At 42.2% G+C, this 22493-nt stretch overlaps 3 protein-coding genes across 9 annotated transcripts in view; 2 read left to right on the forward strand and 1 right to left on the reverse strand.

The window, feature by feature from the left end:
• LOC126916212 (uncharacterized) overlaps positions 1 to 13368 on the forward strand; it is a 36225-nt gene extending 22857 nt beyond the window's left edge. For all 3 annotated transcript variants that reach the window (XM_050721722.1, XM_050721723.1, XM_050721724.1), the window contains 3 exons: positions 9117 to 9288; positions 9566 to 9623; positions 10191 to 13368. In XM_050721722.1, coding sequence (XP_050577679.1) covers positions 9117 to 9288; positions 9566 to 9623; positions 10191 to 10877 — 917 coding nt within the window. In that variant the 3' untranslated portion in view covers positions 10878 to 13368. The remainder of the gene's footprint in view (positions 1 to 9116; positions 9289 to 9565; positions 9624 to 10190) is intronic.
• On the forward strand, positions 13099 to 16725 carry LOC126916203 (myotubularin-related protein 2). Of its 5 annotated transcripts, XM_050721695.1 has the most exons (10): positions 13099 to 13243; positions 13718 to 13933; positions 14021 to 14128; positions 14410 to 14862; positions 14931 to 15378; positions 15461 to 15636; positions 15703 to 15810; positions 15895 to 16079; positions 16146 to 16350; positions 16437 to 16725. In XM_050721695.1, exons 2-10 carry the CDS (start codon positions 13808 to 13810, stop codon positions 16587 to 16589), a joined length of 1962 nt encoding a protein of 653 aa, XP_050577652.1. In that variant the 5' UTR covers positions 13099 to 13243; positions 13718 to 13807; the 3' UTR covers positions 16590 to 16725. The 5 variants fall into 5 exon arrangements, with proteins under 5 accessions (XP_050577652.1, XP_050577650.1, XP_050577654.1 ...); XM_050721693.1 differs by having other exon boundaries at positions 15703 to 16079; XM_050721694.1 differs by having other exon boundaries at positions 13139 to 13243; positions 13773 to 13933; positions 15703 to 16079.
• A 153-nt stretch (positions 16726 to 16878) lies between these two features.
• LOC126916202 (nose resistant to fluoxetine protein 6-like) lies at positions 16879 to 21812 on the reverse strand. The gene is made up of 13 exons (XM_050721692.1): positions 21166 to 21812; positions 20427 to 20671; positions 19980 to 20173; positions 19130 to 19254; positions 18780 to 19022; positions 18457 to 18664; positions 18210 to 18375; positions 18039 to 18118; positions 17860 to 17955; positions 17638 to 17767; positions 17378 to 17552; positions 17153 to 17295; positions 16879 to 17066 (listed from the first exon to the last, which is right to left on the reverse strand). Exons 1-13 carry the CDS (start codon positions 21395 to 21397, stop codon positions 16941 to 16943), a joined length of 2163 nt encoding a protein of 720 aa, XP_050577649.1. The 5' UTR covers positions 21398 to 21812; the 3' UTR covers positions 16879 to 16940.
• Positions 21813 to 22493: the final 681 nt, after the last annotated feature.

The following is a 22493-nucleotide window of genomic DNA, read 5'->3' on the forward strand; positions in this document are numbered from 1 at the left end:
TCGTCTCCTCTTTCTTCTTCTTCTCTTCGTTCATCTCGTTTCCTCTTAACCCCGATCGCCTCTCCTTACTCCAACTTCGATGGATCGAGAAAACATTCATTTGATCTCGACGAATAGTAGGGAAACTTTCCGAAGGGCACTTGGATCAATTATAAGTTTTACGAGTGCGTTGCTTCGGAGAAATGATACAAGTTACTCCATTTGATTCGAACTTTCAGATTATCCATTTTATAACATTCGCTCCTTCCATTTAATCTTCATATTTCTGGCTCGGCTAGTTTAACGATCAGTTGCCCAAGGTGTTCTTCCATCGAATGGAACGTCGTGACGTCTCATTTAGGTTCGAGTTAAGGTAAAATACCCCCGTGCCCTTTTTTTATTTTAACCCTCTATCGACCCACGCGCTTCCCTGAAACTGTTTGCGCATTATTCCAGTAGACTTTGTAACATCTGCGATTCGTTGTGGAGAAAATAGTCGATAAAAAGCTGTATCAAAGCATAGTGGCAAATACGCGCGATGTAACATCGACGCAAGAATATTACGCATCCGCGTCTAGGTTGCGCGTCGTTCCTAAATTTATCGAGAAGCCCGATAGCCACAAAGTGGGCCACGCTCTCGGTAGTAGCCGATGACCACGTAGATACTATATCATTAGGAACGGTCTCGCGACCTTACGTGTAAATATATTTAAGCAGTCATGTGTCCGAACACACGGCACACAGAAAGCGTGACGTAAAGTTACGTGCGTCAACATTCTGTCCGACACTAAATATAGGTGATTCCAGTCGACGCTAGCATCGTGTTTCGTTTTCTTGACGGAACTGCTAAAATCGACGTTCTTTACGGCGCTCCACCTTGTCCCTACCAGTTCTTGATCATCGTGATTCAACGTCGAACGGCGCACATTGTGTCCGTGATTCGCGTTTCATATGTATCGCGCGCATAATTCGAATTCCACGTTCTGGCGGCATCGAAACGCGACGAACTCCTATTCGCGGAATAAACGTTCGAAGTTTTTCAAAGGCGATGGAATTTTTAGTTTTACGTCGATTAATTTCTACCTGTTTGACGTTTCGTTACATTTGTTTTCCTTTACCGTTTTAACCTTACGCTATTAATTGATCAACGTTTCAACACTGCAACGAAAAGCGTATGAGAACTTCAATAATCGCTCGATTAAATACAGCGTGTTAGAGGATAAAGATAAAGGTATCTTTGTCTTTCTCGTCTTTTTTTTTTATGTTGAACGTGCAACGGACGGTAGTGAGATTTTCCACGACGAAGCCTCGTTACCTAATGTACGCTCGGCGCACGATGCGCGTCCGCTTCCAACTACGTGACTGTGTACACGTCGTATATTCCTTGTATACTTGTGACACAGTTCCCCGTGAGCCAACGTGGTTCCGTTTGTCGTGTTATTTCTTTTATCAACTAATTACAAGGCAGGATCATTGGATCCGTGCTAGCGAACGTTTTTAACGAGCTAACTTCCCCTTTGATCGCTCGCCCGATTCTATCCAGCCTGATACAAAGACGATCTTTATCATCAGAATCTGGAATCCGTAAACAGATTCGATCGTCTATCGTTGCTTTAATTTATCCATTCTACTTCGAAATAGGTATATACGTATACCTAGTGGTTCAGGAAAATATTCGAACGCTAATAGGAATCTTTTATGAATATATTACGCCTGTTATACGAAACACTGTATATATAATATATATATATATAAAACAGATTTTATGGTAATCTCTAAAGATCTCTATGTATTAGGTCGACCGAAAGGTTTCTTTCGTTTTACAAGGAAATAATGGATGCACAACGTTTTTCGCTTTATATTATTTTATCCAATTACGTATGATTACGTGTACCCTCGATAGTCTCAAGCACCCACCATAAATCTCAGGAATTTTCTAGTTAAGGTCCTTCAGACCGAACAAATATCTTTTGACTTGGATTGTTTTCAAAATTTATCGTCTACTCCGAGAAGATACGGGAAATCTGGGTTTTCTCACGTATGATACTCCCCACTGGCAACTTTCCCTCGCGGCGGTCAGCACTCTTCCTCATCCACCAACCTGTTAAATTAACCAATTGACAGCAAAGTCTATTTCCCTAACTTGTCCTTAACGAACCAGCTTATCTCGTGTCCCTAAACCCACCCATCGCAAGTTTTCCTCCGCAGCATCATCTTCACTGAAATTTAGTTGTTGTACATATAAACTTACGTTGCGTACTCTGCACAGTAACCTTGTCTATCAATCAGGATCTTAATCATTTTCATCAACTTATATCTATCTAGTCTACAAGTTGTAGGAATAAACTGTAATTAATAAGCTGTTAACTCGGTGTATATTCAATTCAACCACCTCTATTATCCTAACCGAAATAGGGGATCGATCAGTTCGTGGCGTCGATTGTCTAATCGTAACGGGAGTTTACGACTGGATCGCGAACGGTCGACACGTCCATGTTGTTCTATCAAGATAAAAATTGCAACGTTTGACGGATTAGGTTTCATGTTTGTACAAAGACGCGTCTGTAAAAGAAAGACACTTTTCGGACAACCTAATAGTATCTGAAAGACTTAGAAATAGTCGCTTCGCGACAAAGCTACATCGGCTATACAGGCGTTTAGAACTCTGATCGAAGAAATAAATCACGCAACTTGGGTTTCTATTATCGCTCGCTTATCCAATCGCATCGCTCGTGGGTGTTGCGTTCGATTCTAAAAATCTACGTTACCGATAGTCGTAAGCCGTTTCGATCGCGTTAACAACCGATTAATCAACTCCTAAGCAACTCGATTAAAAACCTTCCTGTAGTCCTTTTCTACTTTCTATCGTTCTTATAGGTTCGAAGAGTTGTCTGTAAAAGTGAACGCCGCGTTTAAGAAGCAGCTTGGCTGAACGCGCGTAAGTGCCAGCTGAACTTTCCGACGCCCCTACTTTTATGGACAGGATAGAGTTCGTTTGCGTATAGCATATTTTACGATGATCCGTATATATTACGTTGTTTGTTGATTAAGCCTGAAATATTCTCTGCCCGACTTCGCACGCTAAATCTTGCATACATCGAAGGATGCGTGAAATTTATCTATTCAGGCTATCGCAAAACCGAGACTCTGACTATCTGAAAAATTCCATTGGTTTCGCGCGTAAGCGTTTCTTAAACAAGTAAAAGCTAAATTTTACGATAGCGCGGAAAATAAGATTTTGATCAAAGGCGGAGAATCGAATTTGTGTAAGACGCAGAGGCCAGGCGTTCGGAGCACGTGTACAACGAGTCTCTTATCAATCCGCATTACGATCCCTTTTGCTTTTCACGTCGACCAGATTCCACGACTGGTCGACTTTACGCGCCACGTCGCGTCGCGTACGTGTCCTCGACATATTTATCGCGCTACAGAAACCACTCGCGACGCTGAGGAAAGAGATGACGCCGATCACTGGAATTCACGATAAGCCTCGTTTCTTACGTCGACAAGGTAATCGGTGAATTACGAGACCTATTATAAAGTTCGTCCATTGCCGAGGTCTTTGATCTCCGGTGATTTCCGGTCTCTCTTGGTCGCTCTTTATCGTACGCTTCTCAAGGACGTATATCTTTGGTAAAATAACGTCTTCAACGGTGCTATTCTCTCGGCCAAGACACAAAGACGTCTTACGCTTTAATTTATTTCATCGATGGTTTTACAAGAACTCGACTCGAGATTTATAACGAGATCTTTATTTCACAGACGTGATTTTTAGACGTGTATCGCGGGGATAAAAGAGGTAATGCGAATGGCACGAAGAACGCGAGGTCGCGTTGGAAATAAACCGTGTTACAGGTATCTTCTTGATATTCTCAAAGGATAAAGATTTACAAGGCAAACTTGCCGAGTTTCTTAATGATCGTACGGCGAAATTTCGCGAACATCGCCAAGTGAATGCACCGACTCGCGACCGAAATATCAAACGCGTATACCTGGCTAACGTGCACGCTTCTCTGGAGTTTTCATAAATTTTATAATTGTCAGGTCACGCGAAGCTGCACGATTTATCGCGATGAATCCCACGATCTAATGTCATCGCCCTGCGGTCTACGTGTGTCTATCGAACGTGCACGCTATGCGCGCTTTTCGCGCGATAAAACCGACAACAAGACGAATGAGAGATTTTTTCGGTCGTTCGAACGATAATAATCGCCGTTTCCCCTGCTATACGTCGTGAATTCCCTATCGAGAGTCGAATCGAACAAAGAATATCTCCTTGTCTCTGTACGAGTAATAGCCCGGTTACTTGCACGTGGATCCGAACAGCGTCGAAATTTCTATCAAAGTCGCAAAATTTCTCGATCGTACGAAACGTTCTACGAAAGAAACCAAAGGAAACGCGAACGCGAGTTCTCCGATTCGAAGATTAAGAGTAACGCAGGTAGATAGCACAGGTGAAAAGAGCGACGGTCGCGAGATTTGCCGAAAGAAAACGACCGTGTTCGACGCTTGTTCTCGCGTCATGGATTTATTTTCACTTCTCGCGCGTCTCTCCACCAAATTGCCCCGCTTGGACGCGGTACCGCGGGGGCGTTTTATGGAATTTTAGAATTTTGCTCCGCCTGATCGGACGTACGTCGACCTTCGGCGCGGTGCCAGCTCGAAACCCGGGAGGATTCGAATCGAATGAATGAAAGTCGTTGCCGTCGATTGATTTTTCGTTACCGTCACCGGTCGGCACGTTTGAAATATTCCCGATGTGTCTACAGACGCCGTTGAATCCTAGCAACCGACCGGTTTCTCGGCCTTTCCAACTCGCAAATGCAAATACGATTTCATCGTGGGATTATTCGAAGCTTTCTCACGAGATACGTTCTAACTCTATTTTTAGCTTCGCATATTTTTCTCCTGCATAGTGATCCTTGTATATTTAAGCGTTTGAAATTAAACGGCCATTCTTGCCAACGGCGGACGAATCTCCTTTACTCGAAAGGAATCTGACTTTTTATCCTGCGCAGGTTGCGGTCGTAAGAAATTCCTGATAGATCGTCGTCGTATTCTCGTCGCTCTCTCTCTCTTTCGTTCTCCGATCGAGATATCGAAACGTCTCACATTCATAGAAATCATATCCAAGATGTACGTGACGACAATTCTCCGTCAAAACAAGCTTTACGCTGCGCTCGTTCGAAAACCTTTGTAACGAGGTTTTGCGATGTATCTGTAATCATGATCTCCGCAAGGTTAACGAGTCGAGTTATTTTTGCGATATCGTCGCGACGTTCAGGATTATCGTGGCGGGAATTCAGCGCAGGATCGATAATTCTACGGACGAACGCAAAGTCGCAAGCGACATCCTTATCGACGAAGCGTCACGTGTATTCGATCGCGAGCTATGTAGATTCCTAGAAAAGCCCCTCTTGGTTCGTTCGACAAGGCTTCCAACATCGCGAGCCGCAATTACGTACGAGGCACGGCGTCGTAACCAGCAATGTCCACGGTCGCTGGGAAATACGCTTTTTAGATTTAGGATTCTCTTATTCCCTGTATGGGTTCTCGGAAGCATGAGCGTTACACGCGTAACAAGTAAGTAAACAGATCAGACGAGGTTAGATAATGGTATTAAAGCTTTAACAGGATTATGTGGTAGGACGATCGTATAACGAAGATTTATGGTAATGTTAACGACGAACAACAAATCGACGGGTTAACGCGTACACGCGTTCATCGCGTGTTCGAATTTATCCACCATAAATTTCTCATCGTCCGATTTCACGTAATTCGAACATCGGCTAGAAAGACACTTCGATGCTCGAACGCACAGCAATTTCCATCTTTTGTCTTCGTGCCGCGAGGCTTCGGTCAACGAGGAACGAAATAAAATTCGCACGCAGCGCGAGTCGCGTAATAGGCGGTTCGATCGCAAATAACCAACCGACGGTTTTCCTCTTCTCGTTGTTTTCCCTCCGTCGGTTTCCTATTTCTCGATAGGAGTCGTTCCCGTGGTTTCACGCAGTTTCCTTTAATCCGCAAGAGAAAAACGCTTCGAGCCCAGCTGCGTCGATTTTCACTCTATCGTCCAATAAATTCCCCTGGTCGCTGGTATCTTAAAACAGGATACGAATTTGTATCGGTAGCTAACCTCGGCTCTTCGCTAACCACTTGTTAGTCGAAATTAACTGATACCACGGTCTTCTATATTTGGAGCGAGGGACCTGCACAAACCGAAATTCATTGAACCGTCAAGGTTCAACCAACCACCTCTCTCGAGCGATATCCTCTGGCAAAATTTCCTCTACGTATTTCAAGATCCGCTGTGTATGTATACATTGTGGAAAGAATAATAAACGATGCTCGAGACGATTCGAAGCCGCAGAGGTCTTTATATTTCGGAGATATATCGGATTTTTTACAAACTACTTAAGGTGGTTAAGTTAATTTCAAGTGTTCGCTGGCGCTATGTCGCGCTAACGCAAACTACGATCATACACGACCGTAAGTTACGATTTAGTCGGCTATTTCGAAATATCGTATAGATTGTAAATCTACCTCATAGAAGATGTACAGCGTATCCGTTTAGACCGCGTGCCATTGTAAAAATCTAGTTGGGTCGCTGCTAATAAACCGAGTTGCTGATAGACCGAGCTTAAGAAATTGATCGGTAATTCGAAATCTTTTCATAATTCTTGCTACGAGCACCATTCTGCGTTATAAAACTTTTACGCTTCTCTGATAATTCAGGAGAGTCGAATCGTTTGAAAAACCTGACGCTATTATACGTATCTCGATATAATCGTTCGCATCGTCGCACACGACGAGCGCCTTTTTCTTAGAGAATATCACGGATAAAGAGTCAAACGTGGTACTCGAGTGAACAGATGGATGGGTCGTTAAGGTTGACGCGTGGGTATCGTCAAAGTATGGCGAAAGAACCGTCGAATATGCGATCGGATAATTGCGATAGGCGCGTGCTTTCAGCCTGACGATGACGACGATAACGGCGAGTGCAGTGAGCCGAGGACCCACCTACTGACCTACACACGTGCAAAGAGAGCGCCACTGCTCGTCCGTGGCTCCCTGCGTGTCTCGGGTTTATTTGCGTTTCATTGTAATCCGAGTTCATTCTCCTTTTGCTCTGTTTCGCGCCCCGTCTCTGGTCGCCTCGCGTGCCAATGAATGGACCACATGTGCAAGCGTGCGTGCGCGCGCGTGCCGATCGCCTTCGCGAGACGATCCGTCATCCGTTTCCGTTTACGATACTCGCTTTACAATTCAAAATAACGATCGCCGCTAAACCGGGTCGAGACTCGCCTCGATTCATCGATGGTCGATCGAGATCCGAAGAGGAGACTTTCAGCGCTTCTCCGATAACCGTCGAATTCAATGTCGACGAGAGCGTTCGTATAATTGGCTCGCTATAATAATACGAAGAATGTTTTTTTGTCGGATAGGTCGGCGCCGAACTCGTTCCTCGGCGCCAATAGCCTTATCTCGCCTTGTTTTCGTTGTTTTATCTACACGAGTTGAGTAACTCGCACGTTATGCCGAGTACACGAGATATTTAGTACGCCGGGGATGGCACTCTAAGGTCAAGTTTCCGCGGATCGATGCTCGCTGTTCCGTCGTTCGTGGAATAACGCGCGGCTAATCGAGCGGGATGCCTCGAACCAGTTAATTTACTCGGATAGGTTAACGCGAACCAAATTTAATCGTTCGCATCGAGTTATCGGCAGACTCGCGACGAGAGAGGCATCGAACGAGACTCCATTTATTTAAACGAAATTTTAGTCAGCGTCGGATCAAATAAACTTCTACCGCTTGAATTCGTTCGTCTAAACGCGGCCTCCCATTGCGCGAACTCTAATTATACAAACTATTTGTCTTCCGACAAATTACGCGGTAACGAACCGTCGGACCATCTAACGGTCTAGAGCGGCAATTTTCTAATTAACCGCGCTCCATTTTTCAAGCTTTCCAGACAAGCTTCGAAAAGCTGTTGCCACTTCGTTATTGAAACGTAACTCGTGAATGTATCGCGCTGCCTCCCCATATACGTATGTGTGTCGCTGAAAGCCGCACCGAGAGGCGTAACGGGTTGATGCGCGTCACTTACTTTTCAGCTGTTCATTTATAACTGACGGTCGGGTCTATTTTAATCGAATATTCCGTTTGGACCGACTCCCAATCGCGACAGCCCTTAAGAGTGTCAAGCCTGCTCGAGATAAGATTAAACGTGTTTACGAGCGCAATCTTGACCCTTGCACTTCGTTCGCATCTTTTATATGCGTTTCACATCGTTTCTTCTTCAACGCTCTGCTTTGCGTAGGTCCGCGAAATAGTCTCTCATTTGGCACTGGTTTCTGCCCATTATCGGCCTATTACGCGACATTCCGTCTCTCTCTCCGCTTTTTCTAGCATTTCCTTTTCCTTCCTTTCGTTTCCTTTCTCTACGTTTTTACGCGCTTGTTCGCGGCGGAAAAAGGCACGGCAAGCGGCTCGATACGGTTCCTTCGACTCGCGCTTTAAACAATAATTTCGCCCTCGCGTGCTTAACAGTCCGGTTCTCTCCTCGTTTCTATCGTTTCGCATCGAACACGTAGCTAGTTTCTCGTCTGCTTTTACCGCGATGCCCCGAACAGATGACACGAGCTATTCGATGGAATCAGATAGCAGACACGACGCGACTACCGTTTCAAACAGAATTTCTAACGTATGTTATACTATGTACAAGTTGTTATAGTCGAAGCGTTTTCAATAAGAGCCTGTTCATTTTGACAAGGGCTTCCTTCCACGCGTGTTAAACGACTGAAGGGAAACGAAAGTTACAGGCAGCTGTGATAGTTCTGTAGGGTTAAGAGTCCGACGAGCGAGTTTATGATTTTCTCCGGAATGGAAAAGAAAAATAGAAACTGCGAGACGAACTTTATGTCAGCGACTTTTCGTTATCTTTATGTCGGGGATTCTTCGAGCATATGGTAACAGAGTTGATAATCCGCTGCTTTTTTTCTAAATTTTGCTTGCGTTAGAAAAGATAAGAGTTGCGATCGTAACGAGATTTTTTTTACTTATACCACGTTATATTAGGTTTCAGGGTCTTCGTGAATTCGAAGTTTAACGTTTTTACGATTTGTATGTCGCAGGTTCTGCATCTGTGGAACAGAAAAATGGTAACGGTAGCACGAAGAACAACAAAACGAATAACAATGGGGTCGAGGTGAACAGAAACGAGGAACAAAATGGTTCTGGCGAGGTCAAGAGCCAAGCCAAGAAGAAGCCGAACGCACCTGGGAGCGGTCCTCTGTTGCAACAAGCGTACGTTTCCATAGATTCACCTGTATACACTCCAATTTCTGTCGATCGTAACGTCGTTTGATCGTCGCTCCGCCTGTATCGCGTAATACATTATTCGTGTACTCGTTAAATTGTTGCTGCAAACAAAACAAATATAGTATATAGTAGTAGTAATAAACAAACAAATATAGTATCGCTTTAAAATGACCGCGGAATAACTTGTAATTAATTTTGATCTCTTGCGGATCAATTTTGACGCGTCAAACGAATTAATCATTTTTCATTTTCAACTTTACAGAGAGATATCCACCAGCCAACTCGACTTCTTCAAGATGCTTGACGAGAAAATCGAGAATGTAAGTTGCTCCTTCCAGAGTCCTAACATTGCGCAACGCTCGAATATACTTTTCGTCGGCTGGTTTTTATGTAACGTCCAAAAAAAAAAAAAAAAAAAGAGAAAATGTATGACGCGATGAAAATTTCGACTTAAAAAACGACCAGGATAAGCCTGAAATTACACGGTGTATTCTCTATCGAGTCGATATATATGCATTGGAATCAGGGCACGTAGAGTAAACGTTCCCTTAAGGCTTCGTAGACCTTGCGGTGACCTCGTCGCAATAATAATATTAATTCGTGTGCCGCGTTGGTCGATTGGTCAGTCCGTTGAATGTTTTATCGATCGTGGCGTACGAATTTGTTCGATATTTTATCGGCTGTACATTTAATGCTCGTGCGTTTGCCTCGAATTCCTTTTCGCCCACTGGTTGTTCTTGATGATCCTAACGTGATCCTGATTTCTAGAACTGAGACCGATGGTTCTCGTGTAATCGTATCCTGTATAATATTATGCGAGAGCGAACACTTAAATACGTAAAATACTCGATAACGATGTAACAATGTTTTTCTAACGATATTTTCAGGGACCAGACTACGACGAAAGTCTGGACACAACAGCCAGAGCCGAACGAGTGTCGAATCTTCTTCGTCAATGGGAACTAGCAAGCGTATCCTGGTCGAGCGTGTCCGATCTGAACAACGCGTCCCCGTCCGCGATGAAGAACCGTGGCTCAGGGCTGAACGCGTCCCGGCAAAGTCTAAGCGCGAAGGACAGAGAAGGAATGAGGAATATAGTCGGTGGTAGACCGGAGAGCGCACCTATTTACATGAGAAACGCGAATCGCGTAGACGGTCTCCAAGATACTCACTGCCCATCGCCAAGTATGCCGAGGCACGTGTTAGAGTCGATCACCCAGAGTCCGACCCAGAGCTTAAAAAATGTCACGCCGCCTGGATCCTCTCCAACCGGTCTGCGTTATCCCGATAGTTATAAGGAATGCAACGCTAATCAGACAACCGCGAAGTCCGTGAAGGTTCATTACGGTGCTCAGAATCCTGTGAATGGAGAATACGTGACACAACAGGCGCTCTATCGCGAACAGTATTTGCAACAAACCGGGATAATCACGGTACCTTCGCAATATTCGGCCGGTTCGCCTGGCGGTAATGTCCTTAGGAACAATCCATACGTGCAACAATATCAGATCAGCAATCCGCAACACTTCACCACGTCGAGGAAACGAGGCTTCAACGCCGCCCAAATGACGTGACCGGACTGGCAGTACACTACCAGATAAGACTGACACAACACACACACACCTACACAGACACATTTTGCGAATCAAGAGAGAAAACGACGAGCAGGACTCCACGAGGATCTCTCGGGTTCTTCGTCAAGATGACTTTATTCGCGTGAATAGTAGAGGAGAGAGAGCCCGTCGAGGCTGGAGACTGACCAACAGACGGAGAAGATACCACGGATGTTTCTCTGCATGTTCCTAAAGATATCGTACACATTTTTTCGTTGCCATTGGCGGATGTTCAGCAAACAACAACCATCCAACAGACAAAACACGAGTGCAAAATACTTCGGTATTGGCCTAAATCATTCTGCGATCCATTCAAAGAAGAAAACAAACAAGATATAGCACCGTCTCCGCGTAAAATCTACAGTCTACAAAATTCTTCTCTATAAGTGCCAAAATGCTACTATACATGTAATAAGCAATCTAAGTGATCACGGGAAAAATTGTGAGAGGGAGAGAGAGCAAGAGAGAGAGAGAGAGAGAGAGAGAGAGAGAGAGAGAGAGAGAGAGAGAGAGAGAGAGAGAGAGAGATTATCCGTTGAACCAATACTCCGTTCTTTGTAATTCATGTAAATGAAACTTTTTCAATGTATATACAATATATATATGTATATTATATATGTGTACATTATATGTATATATATACATATATATATATATATTTTCGTTTATTCTTGTTTCTTTTTTTTTTATCGGTAGCATGTCTACGTACCATTGGTAAATGTAAATTTCTATAAGGGAAAAAGAGAAACAAAATGAAAAAAAAAAAAAAATATATATATAAAAAGAATAACACGCGCGATCGCGAATTTCGCCATAGCGTTTTGTATAATTGTGTATTAGCAACGTATTCCGAGATATATATACTTCGCATATACGTGTGTATGCATTTATGTATGTATCTGAGCTGACAGAAGAAAAGCAGAATATAGAAAATGGGAAGAGCAGCTGATGTAGGGTCTTACTTGTACCGTGTATAGATTCATTGTATGTATTGTATGGATACATTTAACTTACCGTGATGATTGTATATTTATATGTTGACCATGTTTAAAGTTAACGATATATATAGTTGATGATGAGAGTTTTATATTTCATGTTACAAATATGCTCTATATTGTGAAATACACTTAATCGAAATCGCTGCATCACCGTCGAACACTGACAACTATATTTTGTTCCGTTGAGCAATTTTTTTTTTTTTATAAATAAATTCGTAATTTTTCCCCAACAATTAACGTAGAACCTATTCAAAAGATTTTGATATCATTTGAGAAAACCCAGAATATATATATATTTTACCAATTAAGTACACTTAAACGGATCAAGGTTGTCGCTTAAATATTACGCGACTTTGAACGCTTCTTACGCAAAAACTTTACAAACTTATCGACAAAATAAGGAGGAAGAGGGAAGAAGGATGAAGTTATATGCGTTGATCGATATATAAATTCTTGTATAAAATGGAAACTACGATTTTTAATTCCTCTAAAGAGAGTGGCAAGCAGTTCGATTAAACACCCGACTAACGTGATTTAATTATCCCGAAATATCTATGCCACGATACAAATCTAGATGCATTTATTTTGCAGCATGTAATTTTAATCTGATTTCAACATCAATTTAAAAAAATCGAATTTAAGCAATAAGCGTGCATACAAATTTTAATTGCGTACTTCGTCGATCGTAGTCCAACGTTTATGGTTTGACGTAATATCTTTTTCCTTTTTAATTTGGCTGTCTTATACGAGAAAGGTATCGTAAAAGTAATGTTCGTATTAAATTGAAGTGTATTTAAATTGTAATTGAATTTAAATTTAATCAAATTTAAATGTTCAAATTTTCATTCGAGCGCTTTGTAATGTGATTTCTCTTTTTGGCTTTGTGAATTAAACGGTACTTTTCGAAAGCACTTTTGATCGCGATCTAATCCGGGAACAATTTCGTGTGGAATCAATATATTTTACGTACCTTCGTAAGTATAGTAATTAGTAGATAGCGCGTAAAGTATGTATATCGGGATGATATTGGAAAATACAAAATAAGAAGCTTACTTTTCTTTATTGTATCACACTTTCAGGCGTTTTAGAAAGAATTTACCGTGTTTAATCATAGCCGATAATATCGGCCACGACTTGGCTGATAATGTTGTGTCATCAGCGCTAAAGTGAGCGTAGTGCGAACTATATTAAGTACGTCAGTCCTGTGCTTTTCTATATAAATACATATTTCAGTTTCCAAACTGTGAAGTGAAGTATATCTGTCAAACACGAGTTATACCGAAAGGATTGAGCATAATAGAATACTTCATAGAACACGTTATGAACGAGGTTAGTGTTTTGGAGGATTACCGTTCATATATAAAACAATACTGAGATCAGTGTATCCTGTTATGTATAAAAAATATAATTATAACCCTTCTGGGTGTGGCATAAAATACAGAAAATTTTGTTTACATCAGTAGTAGAATTCATTTTGTATTTAAAATTTACGTTCTATGTAAATATTCGAATGTTATCTCTGTGCAATTATATTTGGAGAAATTTATATTTACAGCGATTCGAGTGATAAGGTTTTCAAGATTTTGAGGTTAAATGATTTGGATGAAAATGTGTGACTCTAGTGTTCCTTGTACATTATATTTTGTCGTATAAATGTTATACGATTTATCATTCGATTACTATCGCAGCAAGAACTTTTTCTAAAATATTTATCGTTTAATTTGTTGATGTAAACAAAAATTTTAAACGAACGATTTAATACCTTATAAATATATAATAAAATTTAATACTTTGTCTTTGAAGGTGTCATTTTAAAAAAAATGTAGTAGGTGGAATTATGTAATGAATATTTTACCAGATGTGAAAATATAAGAAACTGTACAAGTTGGAAATATGGAGAAGAGAGGTAGCGCTGAACTTTTGAATATCGAGCAAAACAATTCTAAAAATGCCAGCTCCGATTCCCTCAATTCAGATAGCAAGAGTAGCTCCCTTAATTCTAAGATGGGTCAAGAATCGGTAATATACTTTAGTTTAATCAATAGTACAGGTTTTTAAATTAGACTTAATTATATCCAACTGTATGCAAGCATTGAACTTCTCTAGGAAAGCTGGGATAAAGCATCACATTCCAAAAGTTTTTCCTCGAGCTCTACTTCGACAGATAATAATATCGTCTCTGCTTTAGAAGCTAGAAAAGACAATCAAGTAAAAGTGAGTTCTATATAGATGATTAGAGTTAATGTAGCTTCCTAATTTCTCGAGCATTTACATGTTATCAGAATTTGTTTTTTTTTTTCCAGACAATATGTTTTTGATTTCATTCGTTTGGTACGTTTCATCTCTTGTTGAGAAATTCTGTTTCGTCACTTTTACTTTTTCAGTATATATATACATATATATATATATATTACATAAATACCTAGCTAAAGTAGCAGATGTTCGTTCAATTATTTAACGTTTGGTCTATCAACATATTTGTTCTTCCTTTACAGAATTTATCTGGTGGGGAAACAGGTCCACCTCTTTTAAACGGAGAGCGTGTACAAGGCATTGCTCACGAAGTAACTTACGTATGTCCTTACTCAGGGCCAGTCAGAGGAATTCTTAGCATTACGAATTACAAGCTTCATTTTCGGAGTGTAGACCGCGAAACACCTTACGTAGTCGAGGTACCACTAGGGGTTGTTAGTAGAATAGAGAAAGTCGGTGGCGCTTCTAGCAAAGGCGAAAACTCTTATGGCATCGAAGTGTTCTGTAAAGATATGCGAAATCTTAGATTCGCTCACAAGCAAGAGAATCATTCCAGGAGAGATGTTTTTGAGAAACTTCAACAGTATTCATTTCCTCTATCTCATAAATTACCTCTGTTCGCGTTCGAATATTCCGAGACGTTTGCTGAAAATGGATGGAACGTTTACGAGCCTATAGCCGAATTAAAACGAATGGTAAAAATTGTCATGACATTAATAATAATAACCAGCGGACGTATTATTGACGTTACGATTATTTTCAGGGTGTAAACAACGATATGTGGAAGATATCGAAAATCAACGATACGTATTCAATATGCGATAGTTATCCAGTCGTGTGGGCAGTACCTGCGGCAGCGACCGATGAAGATTTGCAAGCATCGGCAGCATTTCGAAGTAGAGGAAGGCTGCCGGTATTATCGTGGATCCACCCAGAGAGTCAGGCAACGATAACACGTTGCGCTCAACCGTTGGTAGGCGTTGGTGGGAAGCGTAGTCGCGAGGACGAACGATACGTTCAGCTAATAATGGATGCCAATGCGCAAAGTCACAAACTTTTTATTATGGACGCTAGACCAATGCCTAACGCGGTTGCGAACAAAGCTAAAGGTGGTGGTTACGAGAGCGAGGACGCTTATCAAAATGCGGAGCTCGTATTTCTCGATATTCATAATATACATGTAATGAGAGAGAGCCTGAGAAAACTGAAAGGTAGATATATAATTTCAGTCGCTAATAATTTTATCAAGTCGGCGATAAGAAATTATTATCGATATTAGCGATTATCATTTAGAATTATGCTTTCCAACGATCGATGAGACCAGATGGCTATCGGGAATAGAATCTACCGTTTGGTTGAAGCATATAAAATATGTACTTGCGGGAGCGCTACGAATTGTGGATAAAGTCGAAAATCATAAAACTTCGGTACTGGTGCACTGTTCGGACGGTTGGGATAGAACAGCACAGGTAATTAAGAAACAACGAAGTGCGCTTTAAACTTAACGTACTCTTAATATTTATAACTTTTTACAGCTCACAGCTCTCGCCATGTTAATGTTAGATCCGTATTACAGAACCATCAAAGGTTTCGAAGTGCTTATAGAAAAGGAATGGCTAAGTTTTGGTCATAAATTTCAGCAGGTATGCGATGATGCGTACGTAGTTGAATTAGGTATTACGCACGTCGAAGTGAAAATGATATACGATTCTAATAATGTATTTCAGAGGATCGGTCATGGCGTCGAACATCATAGCGACGCGGATAGATCACCAGTATTTTTACAGTTTATGGACTGTGTGTGGCAAATAAGTCGACAGTTTCCCAACGCATTCGAGTTTAACGAACACTTTCTAATCACTATTCTCGATCATTTATACTCTTGTAGATTTGGCACGTTTTTATTTAGCAGGTATGCGAAATATTTTCCGTAAAGCCGTTGTGCGTCTGTCATAACCATCCGTTTATAAATACACAGCGAACGCGAACGAGTTCACGAACAAGTGAAACAAAAAACTGTCTCGTTATGGTCGTATACGAATAGTCAGTTATCCTTGTATCAAAATCCTTTGTACTGGGCTGCTCCTAATTACCAGCTCGTTCTAATGCCAATCGCTAGTATGAGGTATATCAAGCCGTGGAAAAGTCTGTACTGTAGATGGAATCCGAGTATGCGACAGCAGGTATGTAAAACGTCCTAGCGCTTTAATTTTCATAGGTGAATTTAAATCATCGGTTACGCGTCTTTTCTTTCACCGTGTTCTCGAAGGATCCTGTTTATCAACGAACAAGAGAACTACTAGTCTTAAAGGAACAACTGGAAAAGCAACTCGAGGAAGGTCGTCGCGAACAGGCTAGTCGAGCAAATCGTTCAATGACGTCACCGGCACCACCTAGGATACATTCCCCGGTTCACTCATAGCACGGCAAAGATTCTTTCTCATTTTTCAGCGATCCGTAGTTATTTGTATATGAGCTTGCCCTTTTCGCTCGAATCATATATCGCTATGTACAAAATGCTCGTTGATAAAGAAGAACGTTTACAACTTTTGCGCAAATGATTCTATAAATTAATTCCCCTTTCCAGGCATTACGAAATATTAAATAAAGTTACGAATGTTTTCTGAAACGATGAGTTATTGCACCGAGCGCGGACGACGTCGTAATAAAGCGGAATGTTTAAAAGTTTCGTGTGTGTATGTGTGTGTATGTGTGTGACTTCTTTTCATCAGTTTATTGATTAAAGGACTCGGAGATATTTATCAGTGTACACTCATTTCTTTCTTCTTTGTGGATTATTGTGTAATCGAAGGAGCAATATAAACGGCACTTCTCCTATTGCGGATAACAGAATCGAAACGATAAAAGTAGAGATAATTATCGCAACGGACAAAGCACCCTGAAAGAAAAGAAAAGAAAACGTTATTAGGTCATAATAAATATAAGGCCGGAATTGTTCGAACGAAATTATTCGATTATACTTACGACTATGATTTCATCACCGACAAAGGGATAAACACGTAACGAATGTAACGAAAGTATAAGAAGAGGGTTTAGAAGATAAGCGCAGTAGGTTAATCTGCTCAAAGGAACGAAAAAATCTAGCGATAAGAATTTTTTCGCTATACCTGCAAGCAGTAAAAAAATATTGCCATAGAGACGTGGTATTTTCGCGAAAGAGAAGACGATTTAAACGAACGTCGATTTTACCGGCGTGATTCGTCGTGCACACAATTACGAGCCAGGCAATACCCATGGCCCAGCCTGTTCTACCGAGGCCCACGTAAAGGATCGATATACTCAAGGGGATGTTTCTGATCGCTGTGCCGAATAGAATCACAGAATTACATAAAATAGCCAATGTCGAAAGAATGATCAAGCTTCTCTGAAACATAGATTCGATCGTGTCGTTTAAAGACGCGCGGAAATGTACGTATAAGGAGGAAACTGATAGAAACGGGATACGTTACTTTTGACAAACGTAGTTGGTAATTCCACTTTGAAAGAAGCTGGCACGTGATCATTCCTATGAGATACGGCGTTACTCTGACCCACGGCCGTAAATAAAGGTACGTCAACGTCCTATATTGTTCGTCCAATCTAGGAAAGTAAATATATGTATAACGTACAGGTTCTATGCATTGCCCATGGTAGAAAAAGTTGGAAACATTTTGTATTATTCGTCTGCTTACGCAAGTTGGTAATCAAGAGCGTACAACGTGTAAAGGGTCGTTCCTATGGACGAAAGCAGCGTAACACCGCCTATTCCCAGGGCGATATTGTAATGTCTGAAAATAATCTTCGATTAAATTTATCGATCGGATAAATAACCAGACGACAAACGATTAGAAAAGGCAAATTATAAGCTCACGTGACAGATAACATTAGGAGAAAACTGCCCAATATGAAGAACTGCATATCATTGGGTAGGTACCAACTCCAGGTCAGGCACTGAAAGTATTACTTTTTCCGAAATGATTCTTTGCCGGTAACGCGAACGACGTTTATTATCTAGTAAATTATCGAGTATAATCACACGTACTAACTCGTCCCAATCGTAGAAGTTGTTGATGTAGAGTATATTGGTCCACCAATATTTCGAGCACTTGGAACTCACATGCTCGATAGGAAGAACGAACGAGACACGATCATGCCAGGAAAAATTCAGTATCGCGACCAATATAACGATGAAATACGCAGGCGTGATCCTTCGAAGTAACGTTTATTTCGTTATCTATTGAAATCTTTGTCGATCGAACTAGACGCGCATCTATAACGCTATACCATACCTGATATATCGCTTCACGAGCATTTTGATAAGTTGACTCGCCCTTGCTGTTACAGGCGGAATTCTCTTGTCTTTTTCCCGTTCCTTCAGAAATATATACGTTAAGAGAAACCCGCTGATGAAGAAATACGTGTCGACCGAATACGTCGCGTTGCTTAGGATTTGCGCGGGTACGGTATCGGTTATCGTATAGAGTACGATTTTGTTACCTGTGTACGTAAACGATTCGTTTCGTTAAAAAGAAAGAAAGAAAAGGTAAAAAAGATGAGAAATCGAATGGGATCGGATCAGCGAAATTAAAACGGATTAAAATTCATTTCTTACTTATAGTATGAAGCGAGTAGAAGACGGAGTGCGCCGTAATAATCCATACCATTCCCAAGAATTTCAAGCTGTGGAATATACGCGTATTATCTTCGCTCTTTTCTCGATTAAATATTTGCTGTATATTGGAAGAAAGCGAAAAACAGAGAAGATACTGGAAGATACGACTCTGCTGCTTCGATTCTGAGAGTACCGGTTCTTCGTGATCGGTATCGCATTTCTCTTCTGTTTCGCTCTTCAATTCTGTTCAGAATTAATCGTACGTTACATAAATTGGTTACTCGAGCTTTTTCTTTTTATCGTTAATCACGCGTTAAATAATACCAAGCGTCGACGCGCGTATCGCTTACCGTTCGTATTGTTATTTTCAAAGGTAAGAAATTCTTTTTTCCTGCGTTCATTCGCCCGTCGGTATACGAAATAATCGTATATCGTGGCTGCTATCGCGATAGCAACTAACGATAGCAAAAATCCCCTGTAATCAAAGTTTTAAAGTTTCTAGTCGACATACAGAGCGGTACATGCGACTGGAATCGCTCGAATCGCCGCGCAAGTAACCGTTTGGATTTGAAAAACGTTTCAAAGAAAAGTCGAAGAGTTTCGCAGGGAGACGTAATTCGACGCGGATAGTCTTTTTCGTAACGAAGAAATTTCGCTATCGACGATTCGTCGAATGTATTTGTAATTAACCAGTGAGATACACGATGTAAATATTCGAAGTATCAACTTTTCTTCGTACAAGAAGAAGAGCATTCGTTCAGTTTCGCATAGAACGAAGAAAGCAGCTTTTGTTCTTTTGAGCGATTGGTATAGCTATTATCGCGTATCGACTCTTTGGAACATTGCGCGTAAAAAAACATTGGGGTTCGATATCGACAAAGTCAACAATCCCGAAGATATTTCGGACTTTGGCGCGTGAAAAACTTTTTAATGAAAAATATACGACAAATGGTTGAAATATTTTTACCTCGACGATCGCCGACGCGGAGCAGTTCGAAAGAGCGGATACGCGCGAAATAGTACATACGTGATTCTATTTGAAAGAAGAAATTTGACCTTGGCGCGTCCTCTGCCTATTCTTCTACGAAAAGACGCTGAAACGCGCGAAGTTACGTTCTACCTCGAAAGCGTTCGACCTTTGTCCGAAACATTTTCCGTCGCGTTAGTTAGGCGTTCGTCGTGCGTTTGAAATTTACGTACATGATGGAGATCATCTTCGCAGAGAGGAGCCATCGATGATCGTTCACCAAATCGGTGACTTCGATCAAACTGAAGCCAATGGAGAACAGTTTTCCGATCAAAAGAGTCTCGTCACGGATCACTTTGTCCAGCATCGTGGCTACGTCGCGTTTGCTGCAGGATGCCGGCAAGCAAAGTCCAAGCGTGATCATGTTCTAAAAAAGCGTTATCTCTGAAATCTGTGAAACGCGCGAAACGCGCGATAGCCCGTTACGACGATACGATTTCGTAGTAGGTACGTAAATGTCCGGTGGATTATTTTAACGGGACAAACGATCGATCGGCCGCGTAAACGGGCTACTACGCGCCGATCGTTAGTATCGAATCGTTGGAGCTATAGATTCGAGCTATAGATAGATAGATAGATAGATAGATAGATAGAAACTGTAAAATATCGCACGTGCTTACTTCCTTTTCCGTTTCTATGTGATATTGCATGGTGCTATTGTGCCACATACGTCCAATAAAGAAACGAAGGCGAAAAGGTGGAAACTCCTCGTTCGGATTCCGGTATATCGAATTGTTCTTTCGTGTTTTCTCCGAGAGAGGTAGCGTGGTATTTTCAGAGAGAATATAGCAACTTTTTTCATCTCCTAACCAAAAATTATTCCCATGGAGAAATCCCCTGGGCGGCACGCCACTGCTGTCCATCACTTGAAAAATACACGATACGATAATCGGGCCAGCTCGCGGTGGCGAATCAAAGGTGAGAACGGGAAGAAACGGCGGTAAAATCAAGCGCGTAGTTTGGCGTTTCGCGTTTAAACGCAGCCAGTTGCATCTGATCGGACGGGGAAAAGGGGAACAAGAGCGATCACGATCGCCGCTTTTACGCGCTCCGACCTAAGAAACTAGTTTCTTGTGCAACGCGCGAAGAAAGTCTCGGAATCGGGGGTTGGCCGGACAAAAAATTACGCATCTGACACAATCGCGACGTAACGCGATGCAACTCGATGTAATCCCGCCGAGAAGAATTCTCGCGGTTGCGCAACCCTTGTTTTTATTGTTACCGAGTCGAATTTTCCGCGGTGTTAACGCATTCCACTTGCGAACAACAGAAACGACGTGTTACGAAACAGAGCGGCGAACGTGATATACAGCGATGGCGTTACTCGTTACACGGAAATATCTGAAATATTCTATTAACCTCTTAGACCCCAAGTTACTCGTTTATCCACCGCGTTACGAAATTCTTCGATCTCCGTCCGACATCTGCTGGAATTTAGAAGATCGATGTTCTCCATGACCGCGTACACTGGAAGTACCTGCCTCATGGTGACCGGGTCTTGCGTGGCCGCTCGGACGGACGCGCAAAAGGTCGTTAACGACAACGAAAAGAAGAGGAAGAACGCGCACGAGGAAATTTTTCCACGCTCCATGCTTTACCGACGTAACTTACACTCGGATCGTTGATATTCACTGTCGAGAAAAATCGGCGATCGCGCGAACCAGCATTATTTTCTTCGTGGCGATAAAGTACGTTGCCGCGGTCTCGGTATTACGTTCGAATCGACGATACGACAGGGTTGTACGCGACTCGCTCGTTCAACGGAGCTCGAGAGAATCAACGATGTTGGACGAGATCGCGGCGAGACAACGCGTTTCCACCAAGGAACACACGATTTATTTGCATGAGAGCACCGACCATGGAGATATGACGAACGGGAAAGGACTGCCGTACAGGAGGAGTAATCACAGAATCCAAATGGAAAGCAAGCCGTCCTCGTGGTCTGCATCGTCATCGTTGTTGGCTTTGAAGTCACACCAGCACACCCCCCACCCTGCTACGCGTTTTGTCTCCACCAGCTATTATCCTTAGGACGTATCGATAAATTATCGTCGCGAACGTTCCATCTACCTGCGATGTTTTTCCTCTTTCCTCGTTATCGGTACGCCGCGTTTTCTTCTTCTCACCTCGCGCTTCCGCAGGATCGCGAGCGTTCGCTTCCGATTAATCTTCGAAATCGGCCGATTTATTTCGAAAATTCTCCGCTCGAATCCGTACGAGCTTGGCGACGCCACGGTGCACCTCCTTCTCCGTTTAGTCGCCGCTAATTCGTCGATTCCGTTTATTCGCTGTACTGCGGATGGTCGTCGCTGAGAGCTCCGTCGACGGTACGACGAGCCGAGATCGCGAATCGACGAGTACGCGACTCAACGAAAAAGGAGTCGAAACCTCGGTAGATACGTGGTACGACTGGTTTTCTAATACCACGGGTCGCCTACACGAGTTGCGAGCATCGCAACGTCGCATACGCGGTTGCTCTGCTTTTCGGCTTATGTCACTTTGTCGAACGGACACGGGTACGCGTAACCGCGATAGAATCTCCGAATCGAACGAGCGAGCTTCGTCGTCCTTTTCCCTGTCCCGCGCCCTGCCCATCGCGGTTCGTTTTCTTTCAAAAACTTTCACTCTCGGTCTCGGGCGCGCGTTTTACGCGCCTTCCACGAGATTTTACGTTCGCCGGTTGCGCG

The sequence above is a fragment of the Bombus affinis genome, chromosome 5, assembly GCF_024516045.1.
Source record: "Bombus affinis isolate iyBomAffi1 chromosome 5, iyBomAffi1.2, whole genome shotgun sequence".
Classification (NCBI taxonomy): Eukaryota; Metazoa; Arthropoda; class Insecta; order Hymenoptera; family Apidae; genus Bombus; species Bombus affinis.